This window comes from Dipteris shenzhenensis, chromosome 22, assembly GCF_047967505.1.
Source record: "Dipteris shenzhenensis isolate YYH24624 ecotype China chromosome 22, Dip_SZ_1.0, whole genome shotgun sequence".
In the NCBI taxonomy this organism is placed as follows: domain Eukaryota; kingdom Viridiplantae; phylum Streptophyta; class Polypodiopsida; order Gleicheniales; family Dipteridaceae; genus Dipteris; species Dipteris shenzhenensis.
This window is the reverse complement of record NC_141617.1, coordinates 45,171,601-45,184,852: the sequence shown is the minus strand read 5'-3', so window position 1 is coordinate 45,184,852 and position 13,252 is coordinate 45,171,601. Positions and strand designations below refer to the sequence as shown.

The following is a 13,252-nucleotide window of genomic DNA, read 5'->3' as shown; positions in this document are numbered from 1 at the left end:
CCTGACTGTACCAGAAAGTACAGAATCAGTAAATGACTGTTTGACTGTTCAAACCTGTCAACTTCAAGCTTCAAGATACCACTAAAACTGTATGACACAGTTTAGAGTAGGATTTAGGCAAAAGCCCCTTGACTGGAGGCAAAATTCTCAGAATTTTGAGTGCATTTACCGCTTCACTGACCACTGTAAGGCATTTAAATTGCTTCCCCCAGCACTGATATGCATCCAATTGCAAAACCCCCAATTTGACTGGCACATTCAGTGCTCAAGTCTACAATGTAGTACTCAATGCAACTTCTACTGTCCCGTGGGTCAACAAATGCATACGAATCCTGCAAGAATCAACTCCAAATAGGAGGATAAACGCAATGCGTGCGTATACAAGCAATACTTGGCACTGGCTACAAAAGCCCCTTGATTCTGCAATTCAATGTTGATGATTTCCTCACACAGTAGGCATAGACAGTTATCTGTTTCCCCCAATACCAGTAATGCTTACAATGAGCTCGAAGGATGCACCTGTACCTATAACACTGCCGGAGCAGTTGGAGAAATTCTGATGAGAGCTCGTAGGCCTAGCGGGTTGTCTTGGATGTGCGTTGGAGGAGTCGCCTGTGTGGCGACTTGTCGGACCGCTGGTGGCATCACCTATGCCACGACTTGGCGACCCGCTGAAGGCATCGCCTGTATGGGCGACGCTGGGCCCTGAAGGCGTCGCCTATGTGGTGCTGCTGCTGGCGACGCTGCTGCTGGCGACGCCGCTGTTGGCGTCGCTGCTGGCGTCGCTGCTAGCGTCGCCTCTGTTGGCATCGTTGGTGGCGTCGCTGCTGGCGTCACCGGTAGCGATGCTGCTGGCGTCGCCACTTATGGCGTCGCTGGTAGCGCTGCTGCTGGCGACGGCTGGCCTCGATGGCTAATGGCGCTGGCAGCGCGGAATGCTGCCAGCCCTGCTGAAAGCAGCAGATCGATGCTGCTGCTAACGTCGAAGTACAGTAGATCAGGCTGCTGCTGGCGCTGTTGCTGGACGAATGGGAGAAAGGTAGGCAGGCTCAAGCTCTGATACCACTTGTGAGGAGGGAGAGATTGAGAAAGAGAGAGCACACCGACACACAAGCACGATGGACACAAGAGTGTGGGGATAAGAAGTATGTGTGTACCTCCCCTAGCACACAGTCAACCTTTTATATGAAAGGATAAGGTTACAACACTAAGTACACCGTACTTAGTGTACTTAACAAATAAAAGTACTAACTGTACTTGGGTGGCCATAGTGCCTTTACCCCAACATTGCTTAACATTTCCAGCCTTTTTATGGGCTGATTGCTTATGTTTGCCATAAATACAATGATCACATGCTGAAAATTCAGAAAAATTAAGTCTCGGCAAGTAACCCAAAGAAGACAATACTTTCATTCCTTTCTGGCTTATATGGCCCAACCGGCTATGCCACAATAAAGTGTGTGGCTGCTCGGTCACATGGATTACATTAGCATCAACACCCTCAACATACAATGGATACAAGGTGCCTGATTTGCAGCCCTTGGCCACAATCATATTTCCCTTAAGCACCTTCCACATAGAATGACCAAATTGGGTGAGATACCCTGCATCATCAAGCTGCCCAGTGGATATCAAGCTCTTCCTGAGCTGTGGCACATGTCTCACATTGAGCAATACAAATTCAGAACCATTTGGGAATTTTAGATGCACATCTCCAATGCCAACAACGTCACAGGCATAATCATTCCCAAGTTTCACGCATCCTTTCTTCCCTGCATCATACGAAGCAAACCACTACTCATGAGGAGTAACATGATAGGATGCACCTGAGTCTAATAGCCAATCCTGTGCATACGAGCCATCATTGGCCACAAGAAAAGAACTATCACCAGAGGAGGCAACAAGTATGACATCGTCATTATCTTCATCCCTGCTAATCACTGCATTGAGCTCCTCAAGTTTAGCCTTGCCCTTGGTGTCTTTGGCATCTCTTTTCGCATCTTTGTCCTCTTCTTTTCTTTCCTTATCCTTGCCTTTGTTTTTCAGCTGAAAACAGTCCCTTTTAATATGCCCCTTCTTATGGCAGTAGTGGCATTCAAGGTCCTTCCTGGGACGGGACTGACTGCGAGATTTCCCTTTATTTTGGTTTTCCCCTCTATTTTGCTGCCTACCTCTGCCCACAGCCAATGCACTTGCATTCTTATTTTCACTGCTATTCTTACGCCTCACCTCTTCCTGCAGAAGAGCGCTTTCCACATCTTGGCATGACAATCCTGTGAAGGCAGGGGCTGAATTGCTTATGGCTGTAGCAAAAGTATCCCAACTGTCAGGGAGGGTACTCAAGAGAAAAATGGCCTTCACCTCATCATCAAAATTCATTTTCTGATTTGTGAGTTGGCTGAATATAGAGTGAAACTCATTGAGGTGAAGTGAGAGGGCTGTCCCCTCTTTCATGCTTAGTTTCATGAGCCTCTTCAACCAAAACACTTTACTAGCTGCACTCTGACTCTCGAAAAGGGACTCAAGTTTTTCCATATGCTGTAAGCGGTGGCTTCATTCTCTACATTGAAGTAGATCTTCTTAGAGATGGTCAAAAGAATGGTACTCTTGGCCTTCTCATTCATGGTTTCCCACTGAAGGTCACTAACTTCATCGGGCTTGATCCCTTTATACTTGATAGGCATATTTTGATCTTTCTAGACCAACACATTGTATATTTGCTTCCTCCAATAAGAGAAATTTGCATTCCCCTCCAACTTCTCGATGTTCCAATAGTTGCCTTCGTTGCTTGAAGACATGATGATAAGCCCAAATAGAAGCAAATAAATACACCTAAGGCACAGAGAGCCTCAAAGTCACGTGCTGTGACTAAATGCAATGTTGTCCACTCTCCAAAACTGTAAAAAAAACAGTAAAAGAAAAAAAAAACTCTAAAAGTCCCCAAATCTCTTCCAAAATTGGCCTGCACTTGTACAAAACTGTCACAAAGGTCCCCGAGCCTTGACAAGTGACCAAATGTCACTGTAGAATGAATGATCAAGTGACACAAATATCCCAGATTGTTTAGCAAGTGTTTGGGCAAACTCTCCCACCTCAAATAGGCATATGAACACTATCACAAGGCTAAACTCAGAACTGAACTGAGTTTTCACACTCTCCAAGAGTGTACAAATGCGCTGTCCACAACAAGAAGCATTTACCCAAAACTGACCTGATTGCAAAATCTCCTCTTTTGTCAATGCATTTGACACATAGACATGTGAATCCCCCTCCAAAACTGTCTACAACAGCCAATGACACCAATTTGAGCAAAAGCCCCTTGTTTTGGCGTCTATTGAAGAGAAATTTCGTCGAATAGGCATCCACAAGTGCGTACAAGCACTCTAGCGTCAAAAGCCCCGAATTTCTTGCATGCAATTTCTGCAATTTCCGAGAATGCACCACGATGTGCACCAAATCCTCAAATTTCTGCCCAATGTGACCAAATGTCACACAATCCAACTGCCCACTTGACAAATGTCAAGTGTACCTGCGAACCACGTCTTAAATACCTCGAAGAAGGATGTTCCCACGCACGAGATTAGCGAGGTCACGACCCACAAAGGGAGTAGAACAGCAACAGAACGCGACCCAACGAAAAAAAAGAACGCGTAGGGCAGTCAGAATAAAATGCGTCCCTGTCAGAACTTCCTCGTCGTGCACGCAGTACGAAACGTACGGACCTTGACGCTGTAGCGTCCATATCAGAACTTCCTCGTCGTGCACGTTGTACGGAACGTACGGGCCTTGACGCTGTACGGACGAAGCCACCAGTCTGATACGAGAAGCAGACGGGGAACTTCTGGGCTGAGGGTGAGGACGCAGGATAGAGATGATGAGCCAAAGCTCTGATACCAGTTGAAGCGAAAGCGAGTGGAGGACAGCAAGACCAAGACCACAAGAGTGGTGGGTGTGAATCGAGAAACAAGGGCACACCACAACCCTCAAGAATATATTAGGATAGACACTTGGGTGGAACCGGTTCGGAGTGAACCGTGTTCACACTGTAACCTGTAACAAAAAAGTGTACATGAGGTGGCACAGGGCCTTAACCCCAACAATGCATACCAGCGTTGTTGATCTCCCTCAACTATAAGTTCCATCAGTGATGAGAGGACCTCCACGGTAGTCTCTGCCAGACTCGTTCCAGATACGTACTAATCTGCACTCTCATGATACACTAGGTGGGGACCCTAGATATTTTGAGACCTAGGGAAACTAGATGTCAAGGACATAAATAATCATAGCAGCTGAGTGATTTGCAGACTGCTAATCTAGCTCCATAGAAATATCTCTGGATTTTCACCCATGGATACATGGATATGAATGGAGTCATTGCTGACTAGAGATGCGACGCACTCTTCATACACGAGGTCGCCCCACTTAGGTTCCAACTCACAAGACCCACCATGTGACATAGCCTCTAATAGCAAGAGATCACAAACTTCTTCATAGAACAAGAAGTCGATGTGAGACGTAGAAACCAAGACCTCGACTTTTAGACACGCCAAGGCAACATGAGATTGGAGTCATGCCACATCAGCACCTCTATTAAGACACTTTTGAGCAGTCTGCAACACACAAAACAGCTTCCAGAATAAATCGCGATATTGATCCACTACTGGAATAACTTGCAGAGGGTCCTGGGCACTCTTAGACCAAATCACAGCAGAGCTAGGCTCCTTGGAATCAATTCGCAGCAGGTCTGGGCACTCCAGAATCAATTGCAGCAGCCCTGGGTGCTCTGGAGTCAATTCGCAGCATCTCTGGGCACTCAGAAGTGCAAATGATACAATATCTAGGGGCTAGAGCAAAGCGCAATTCAGTCTAGAGGAGAGATAGTTGATTCGCAGCAATAGATAGAGCTCTGGGAGTGGGGAAGAGAAGACAAAACACCACACTAGGGCCCATAAATAAGGGCTGGAACCCCCCCCCCCCTTCCGGAAGTCTTTATTGTACAATTGGCTCTTGAGAGAGCATGGAGCTAAGTACAACTCTGAATACATTTGGGAGGCCTGGGGCCTTTCTTTTATAGACTTGGCCTAGCAAAAAGCTAGGGCCGGCTTACTTTTACATAAAAGCCAAGCTTTTAGGCTTTTCTTCCTAAATTGGAGGCTTTAGGCGCTTTTTTAGTCTTGTGGGCCCTCTTTTCAAAGAGGTGCCCCTTTGTCCTAGCTTTAGAGCCCTGTGGGACCTGCTTTTTGTGCTTTTCTCTCCAATCTTGGGTCCTTTTTGCACTCTCTTGGGTCCTACACATTGCACAAACAAATTCCAATACTTTTTTCCATTAGAGGTTACATTGGAAGCCCAAGTTGCCACTCGAGTATGAGAAGCTGAAGGCAAATGCACACTGGGAGGACGGGGAGGCCCTGGCAAGACCATTGATAATGAAATTCCGGAAACGATGGACACATCCATTGTCATGATTATGAGGGAAATTTCAAAAGGGACTCGGATATATTTGGATGAAGACCTCACTCTCCTTCAACAGGAGCATCGAGGGAGGGAATGGTACGTGTAATGGCGGCAAGAGATGCAAGGAAATGGGCTGCTTACATGGACGGTTAGGTGATCATCAAAGAGAAAGTGGGAAGGGAAGAAAGGGAGGTGGACAGCTCATGACGGTGTCAGGCCTATGGGATGAGAGCACAACTCATATTGAATATGGCAGTATGGAAATGTAATGGTACCCTCTGGTCTAACCCAGGGGGCTTCTCAGAGACCTACATCGACAAAGATATGGTCTTTGACACAGACACATGAGAGCCCTGAGAGAACATCTGGCAGCCCCATGTACTGTACAGACTGCTTCTTCTAGATCCTTTACATGCTGTTGGTATACCTCCTCCATGTCCTCATTTGGGGCTCACAAGTGGGGAGGTGACCACAATAATCCCAACACCCCCTCTCACGGACCCATCGTGGGCCAACACCACAGTATTACAACATATATTTTAACACTCCCCTGTGAGCTCAGAATGAGCTTGCACATGAAGACTACCCAATGCCCCTTGGAAGTACTCGAACTTATCCTTCTTGAGGGCCTTCGTGAATATATTTTACCTATATTAGCTATCTATTCCTTTATTTTGACATACTCTAGATGGATCTCTCCACTGATCACCTTCAATCTAATGAAGTGGTATGTAACTTTAATATGTTTTGTTCTGGCATGATAAACCAGGTTCTTGGCCAGCCACTCATCAATGCAGATATTCCATCAGCTCCCATTGAGAAGCTCTCAGGAAGAAGTCGGAGACGTTCTCGATCTTTGCTCCTTGAACCTGCAGCTCCTGGTCATCTTCCTTCTCACAAGGTACCTGTCCGTCATATGTAACAGTCTGAGATTGCTGACCAGCCCACAGACTAGGTCAACCCAGATCTGACACCAACCTGCTCTGATTGCGTATAAAGGCATGTCCCAGACATGAAATGCCGTGTGGCCATACACATCTTAGCTCCATGGAGCCTCAGGATTTGTTCTTACTTCCCATTCTAGCTCGTGACCCACTGCCTTCTCTACGAAGCGGGCTCGGCTTTGGAGGTGGTTTCGAACATTTCTTTCTGGTGGATATGTGTTCGAGATGTGCTCAAGTCATTGGTGGACACACATCAACTGCTACTGATATATCGGCTTTGGAGGTGGTTTCCAGAATAAGTTAAAGGTAGATATGGACCCTTCGGACTTTCCAAGACTTTAATAAACTTTCTTTATTTCTTCTTTCTCTATCCCTTTCTCATTTTCATGATGACGTGAGGTGTCAAATGGGGTGCAGCCATCAAGACATTGGCAGAGGCCATCAAAAAATGTCTAAATTCAATGCCTAAGCTACCGAACTCTGGCGTTCGAGATGTGCTCAGGTCATTTGAGCATTACTTTATGGTGGTTTCAAGCATTACTTTATGCTGCTACTTCCATTTGCGCAGGCTCACTTTTACTATCCAAAGTCAATGGGAGAGATGCACTGAGACCTCTGCAGCTGTCGAGAGAGACTGTTACTACACTTGGAATGATGTGGCATAGTAGACTGCCCCCATGGTTGTTTATTCATATTGTAGACTCTATTCTCACTCTCCTACCTTTGGTATAGTTTGTTTTAAAATACTTCTTACTCTAAAACAACTTGTAGGGCCTCAGGCACTCGGTTAAGCAATAATCACAGACTTACGACAAGATTAGGCAAGCAGCGCTTGGATCAGGCCAAGGCAGCCCAAGGGCTTCGCAATGCAAGGGGTTGCATAGAGGGTTTATTGAAACCTTGATGACTGCTTCGAAACAAACCAAGCAAGCATGCTTCTTGCTTTGAGGAGTCCTATGGGCCGCCTTGGCCTCTGAGGGCTGCTTGGTGACATTGCAACTTCTGACCCAAGCAATCATCCTCAGAAATACTCTGTGAGATGGGGACATTGCAACTTCTGACCCAATCGGGTGTCATCTCCTTAATACGTGTGATGCCAAGACTTCTGCTGCCAGTTGAACAAAAAGTATAGATTTCCAACAGAGAAAAGAAAGCAGGAATAGCAACAACAGCATGAGGAACGAGACTTATTGTAAAATATATAATTCTTCGCAGTACTGCAAAATTTCAGGTTTTCTACACCTAAAGCAACCCCAAAAAAAAAAACAAGCTGCTGGCACAAAATAAGGCTAGCTGTGCTGAGAATGAAGAAGCTTCTTGATTTGAAAAGCGACGAGAAGCATGTGACGGACGCCGTAACACCTTTAGATCAACCCTACTTCTTGCTAAAATTCAACGCAGCATTGGAGGAAATGTTACTTTCGCCATAGGTCTTCGGTCATCTGGAGCAACAGTGACGGTAGACACTTTGCTCTAAAAGTGAATTTAACTGAAACAACAGCTAGAATTAAGAACGGCAACTGTAAAGATGGGAAATGAAACCGGAAAACTGGAAACAAGGCGAGCTAAGCAGAATTCGGGTAGGGGTACACAATCAAACCCTAAACAACTCACTGAGAGCATACGAATAGCCTAATGGCCGACTAAATCGAGCCACAGTCAAAACGAGGAAAAGATCGAGTTTGTTTCTACCGGTGGAAAACAGAGTGTCCAGGAAAAGGAATTTGCATGTAAATGTGCACGTGGACGTTCGTAAAACTTCAGCTCGCTCAATAAAACATAAATTTGCGAGCATTCGTACTCAAGAAGTGAAGAAAGCGATGGATATTGAGCACATTTCACTTCGTACCGTGTCTGAGTGGGGCATATTGGAGAGCCGAGAAACCGCGGAAAGCTGGGAAGCCGTGATGCATCGACGAATTGTAGCAGGGGGATGCGGAGGTCTGCCGGATCCAATTCTCTCGGTCTCTGACGCCAATGCATCGTTACAATCCCCAACCTCGTTCTTCTGGACATACACAGCCTGAGAGCCCGAGGGCAAGGGCGCGTAAGTTCCATGCAAAACACTTACAGGATGGGTCATTTCGGTGCCGACAGCCATTTCTTGAGAAAAGCATGAAAGCCTGCGGGATGGAATGCCGTTGCGTTAAGATGTGTCCGGTGGAGAGCTTGATGTCGCCAAGAAGATGAGAGAATGGGGAACGGCTTGAGGCTAAGAGAATTCACAGCAGGACAACAAGAATCTGTTAGAAGAATGCGAAACCCTACATTCATCAGCAGAAAGCCGTGATTGATTGTATTTATATATACCTTGCTGCACACACCGAGGAAGGAGGGAGAGAGAAACAAAGAGCTATCTAACCTTAATCAGTTGTAGCCAACTTACTTGACCCTGGTTTAGACTTTTGCGGCACAGAAGGCACTCCGCTTTGAGGTGGACCCGATGGCGTTCCATCTAGGCCACACACGAGAGGGGCCCCGGGGTGCTGCTCTGGTAGGGATGATACACAGAACTGGTAGTTCGTGGCAGAAGCTCGTTGCCTGCCTTCTATGTGCGCACTGAATGCAAAGCAAAATGGGCACCAGTGTGCGTGCATTTTGCCCATGTTGAAACAAGCCCTTTAAGGGCTTGTCTAGAGGGAACCACGGTTGCAAAGCTCAAGAGTATGGGGGAGGGTGGGAAGCGCACAACACAAAACATCAAACAAGCCACTCATTCCTCTAGCGAGGAAGTGCTAACACCGCAACACCACAAAGCAACAAACCTTTCTTACAAACATGTCGAAATAATTACCCTATCTGAGGATATCACAAGCCACCATCAATTGCTAACAAAATACTCTTGTCTTGTTAAACCCCTTCAGTAGGTACCACTTAGTACATTGTACCACACTTACCACAAAACATGCTAGAAGCTTCTCCCAAGTGTACGTCCCTTGTGAAGAGTTCACAAGCATTAGCATTAAGAAGTGTGAATCTCTACCTCAAGAATGTGCACTCTTTATTATTATTGTACCATTGAATATTTGTTTATTTTCTCGACTTATGATAAATAGGGGTTTAAAATAGAATTGCAAAATAGCACGTCTATATTCATGAGTATTTGAAATCTATTTGCTTTACTTAACGTTTAGAATCTTGTAAGTGCTCATTCATGAGTATAAACACTAGTGTATTTTAATATCTTTGATATGTCACATTCATGGGTCACATCCAGAGTACGTAGTGTGTCTTCCTTTATACTATGAGTATGAGTTGATGAAGCAAAAGGACACTACTTATATTTTCTTTCCACCAACAATAAAATTCATGTTCCACCCATGAAAGGACAAAAGACACCTCCACTTTAGATACCTCAATAATGTTCACACGTACCTTTCCGACCTCCCTCCATGGCTTTCTCTTAGTGATCACTAGCATATGAACTTCTTATTAATAGTGAACAAATTTGATGATGAGTGTGAATCTATTCAACGTTATCTATCTTGTAGACTTTACATAAATATTGTTTTCCCATTTTACATCGAACTTATTGATGTATCGCCAATTCCACCATGTCTCAACACATGGAGCAATTTTGCTTTGGAAATCATACTTCTATAAAGACCTTGCTCTAAGAATGTTCCTTCATACCTCTTCATTTGTTTACATTCATCACATTAGGTTATCATTATGTTTTTTTAGAAATGTTTGATGAAGCCAAAAACAATGCTAATACACACTTGGCTAAACTTTTGTGCTTTGACCCAAGGATTATGGTCTGATATGGTGGGTGGCCTAAAAGTGCCCTTTAAGACCATCCTCTAGAGACAACCTTGCTTTATAGGGCAATGTCTTAAGGTCACCCTTTCTCTATAAAGGGCGGCTTATGTAAGCTGCCTTATTTTGGCTAGGAAGCGGTCAAAGTTCGATCCACTTTATTTTGGATTTTATACTTTTAAACTCCTGCTTTTTGGCAAGGTTGCCCATCTTTTTCTATTGATCTATAAGGAGTTTAACCCAAGAGCTTGCACTCCTATTTCAATGTCTAATTTATCTGTCCATAATTAGAATTCAACTTCAAACTTTCGTCAAATGCCAATTAACCCAATCTTTAGCCCCATGGGACTAAACCCTATAACCAACACCTACTTTACCCTAGGCTATACCTTACCCACTGAAAAATCCTCAGGAAATCCATAGAGTTTGAATAGCTCTTTAACAAAGATCAGAGCTAATTTAAAAGTCTTTATGTGTGATCTTGTAGGAGTAAACCTTGAAAACTTGGTAAGTGGGTCCATAACTTCCCAAATAGCCACATGGCCTTTCCTTGTTTGTTGTATCCTGATTTTCATTGAGCATGCTTCGGTATTGCGATAATGCCATATCATCCGTTATTTATTTATCATACATTATGTATCCATTTGTTGATATGTTATGCCAGATCATACATTATGTATTCATCTTCTAGTCCTCCTTCCAACTCCACTTCCACATCAACCTCCTTCACCACCACCACCTTCACCTCCACCTTCACCTCCAACTTGACCTCCACCTCTTCTCCTACACTTCTTCTCCTCCATCCGTCCCTCCACCTTCTCCTCCTCCACCTCCTTTCCACATTCTCCCAAACATCCAACTTCTATGACACTACCACCATCATTACTACCTTATCTTCCATCCACCACCACTCCCATTATCATCAATATGACTACTACCACCACTCTCATGGTCACCAACATGACTACTGCCACCACCATCAATAGTTGAGAAGCTGGAGATGATGGTGATGATGGTGGAAAAGATAGAAGTTTAAAAGAGAACGAGCCATCACCACTCCCACCTCACTATTGTCACTACAACCACCTCTTCCTCCTCCTCCTCCTCCTTTTTGTTTCTCTTTTTTTCCTATTCCAACCCACCCCACCGCTCCTCTACCAAAACCACACCCTTTTTGTGCACTAGTACTAGAATGCTAATTTATATACATAAGTTTATATGTATATGCTTGGTTAATTATATATTTATATATGTTATATTTTATATAATTTATAAAATACATTATATCATAATATTACATAGTATACAATATGTACATTATATGCTACAAACATGCAATGTATGTGCAACAAGGGATGTGCATGTATGTACATACACACGCGCGTGCAAAAAGTCGAGATCAAAATTGGAAAAAACATACCAGGATGCTACTAACTTCAAAACGGTATGTAGAAAAAACATGGAGACTACAATCCAGACTACAATCGAACTATAAAAGACCACGACCAAGTGTGTGTCATGGGGTGAGATGGATGGACTCCACCCTATGAATTTTTGCAAAGTTCAATGAACTTTCATGCTTACTACCTCAAGGATGGATGAATTACTCATAACATCCATCTTGAACAAATTCTAATTGCCCTTTGCATGTGTGAATTGCCTGAGTCCTGAGTTCTTCACTAACACTGACTGTAATTCTTTCAATGTTGGGATTTGTCATTGAATGGCAATACTTTGGACTCTCGTATCCCTCTCCTATTCCATTTAGGATGACTTTAACCATTTTTGCGGGATTCATAGTCTCTCCTATTGTTGCTACGAGTTGTTTGTTGTAATTGAGTACATAAGCATGACCAGTTTCATTACTATTGCAAAAACTCTGGTTGATCTGGTTTCTCAGTGTGAGAATCCTGGATGTGTTCTTACAACTACCTTAGAGGACCACCCTTGCAATTCTGACATCCTACACCAAAGTTTAGAATGGACGCAAGGACATGTTTGGAGTGATGCTGAATTCATTTTAAACCACCTTTTTTAGGCTAGTAGCAAATGGTATCCTCATACGGGCATAATAGTTCTATATAACACTTGTGCTTCCGTCACCGTGTGTGCTTACAAAACTCTACACTTACACCTTGGCCTTCCCAAATCCATCTTCTTTGGATTTTTCTAGAATCTTGCAACTCCCCTATTAAGGTGCGAGCTGTTGTAGCAACTATTGGGGCCGGATAACACTCAATGCTCTTTCTTGAGTCACCAAGCAAGTGATCCCTTATGTGAGGTGCTCCGCCTGATTTAAATTCCAAAATACTTGCATTTCCACTCAACATAGTCACAAACATTAATGACAAAGTCCCATGCTGGACCATGTGACTTACGTTTTTTCCCCTGTGCACGTGGAATACCTCTTTAAGAGGATTGTGACACCCACATAAATCCTCTCCTCGTATCTTGGTTAACAATCTCACAGGGTGGATCAAGCATTGGGGTAGTGTCCATTTCAACATTGAGATCCTCTTCTGTGAATCCTTGTTCAACCCCATGAACATTATTAGGCATATGAATACTGGCTTGGGCATGACTCGATGCATCCACAATTTGCCTAGTCACAACTCATCTTGAAGGTTGTGGATGAACATTCCTAGTTATAGGTATTTCTGATTGTGCATTCATAGTCACCACTCGTACTCTATTTTTGCTCACATCATTTCCATCTCATAAATTAGAACAAAATCAAAATCTCACAACTCTACACTATGCAAAGGCAGCCCACTCTCGGGTTGCGGGGCCCGTTTGGAGCTCCAAATGATCCCGGATGGCTGTGGGCCGAACGTAGGTTAGTTGCTCTATTTTGCGCACCGATTCTATCATGTGGTCAGTGGCCTATTTCGGGACCAACCCCCAGTTGGCCGTTCTGGGCGGACTGGGTCGGTTACCCAATTGAGTCTAACCGACTACGACTAGTGGCTATATAAGAGCAAGCCCGTGAAGCCCATTTTATCACTAGCTACAGCAACCTTGATTCCTTAGCATCCAGCCTCCGTCCTCTACTGTTTCCAGCACACCATCAGAGCTTCTCTCACAGGAGCGCACAG

At 44.3% G+C, this 13,252-nt stretch overlaps 1 protein-coding gene across 1 annotated transcript in view; it reads right to left on the bottom strand.

Moving 5' to 3' along the window:
• The window catches only part of LOC147888164 (putative protein phosphatase 2C 27), a 65,081-nt gene extending 56,384 nt beyond the window's left edge, over window positions 1-8,697 (bottom strand). The window contains exon 1 of the mRNA XM_087393194.1: window positions 8,248-8,697. Coding sequence (XP_087249320.1) covers window positions 8,248-8,499 — 252 coding nt within the window. The 5' untranslated portion in view covers window positions 8,500-8,697. The remainder of the gene's footprint in view (window positions 1-8,247) is intronic.
• Window positions 8,698-13,252: the final 4,555 nt, after the last annotated feature.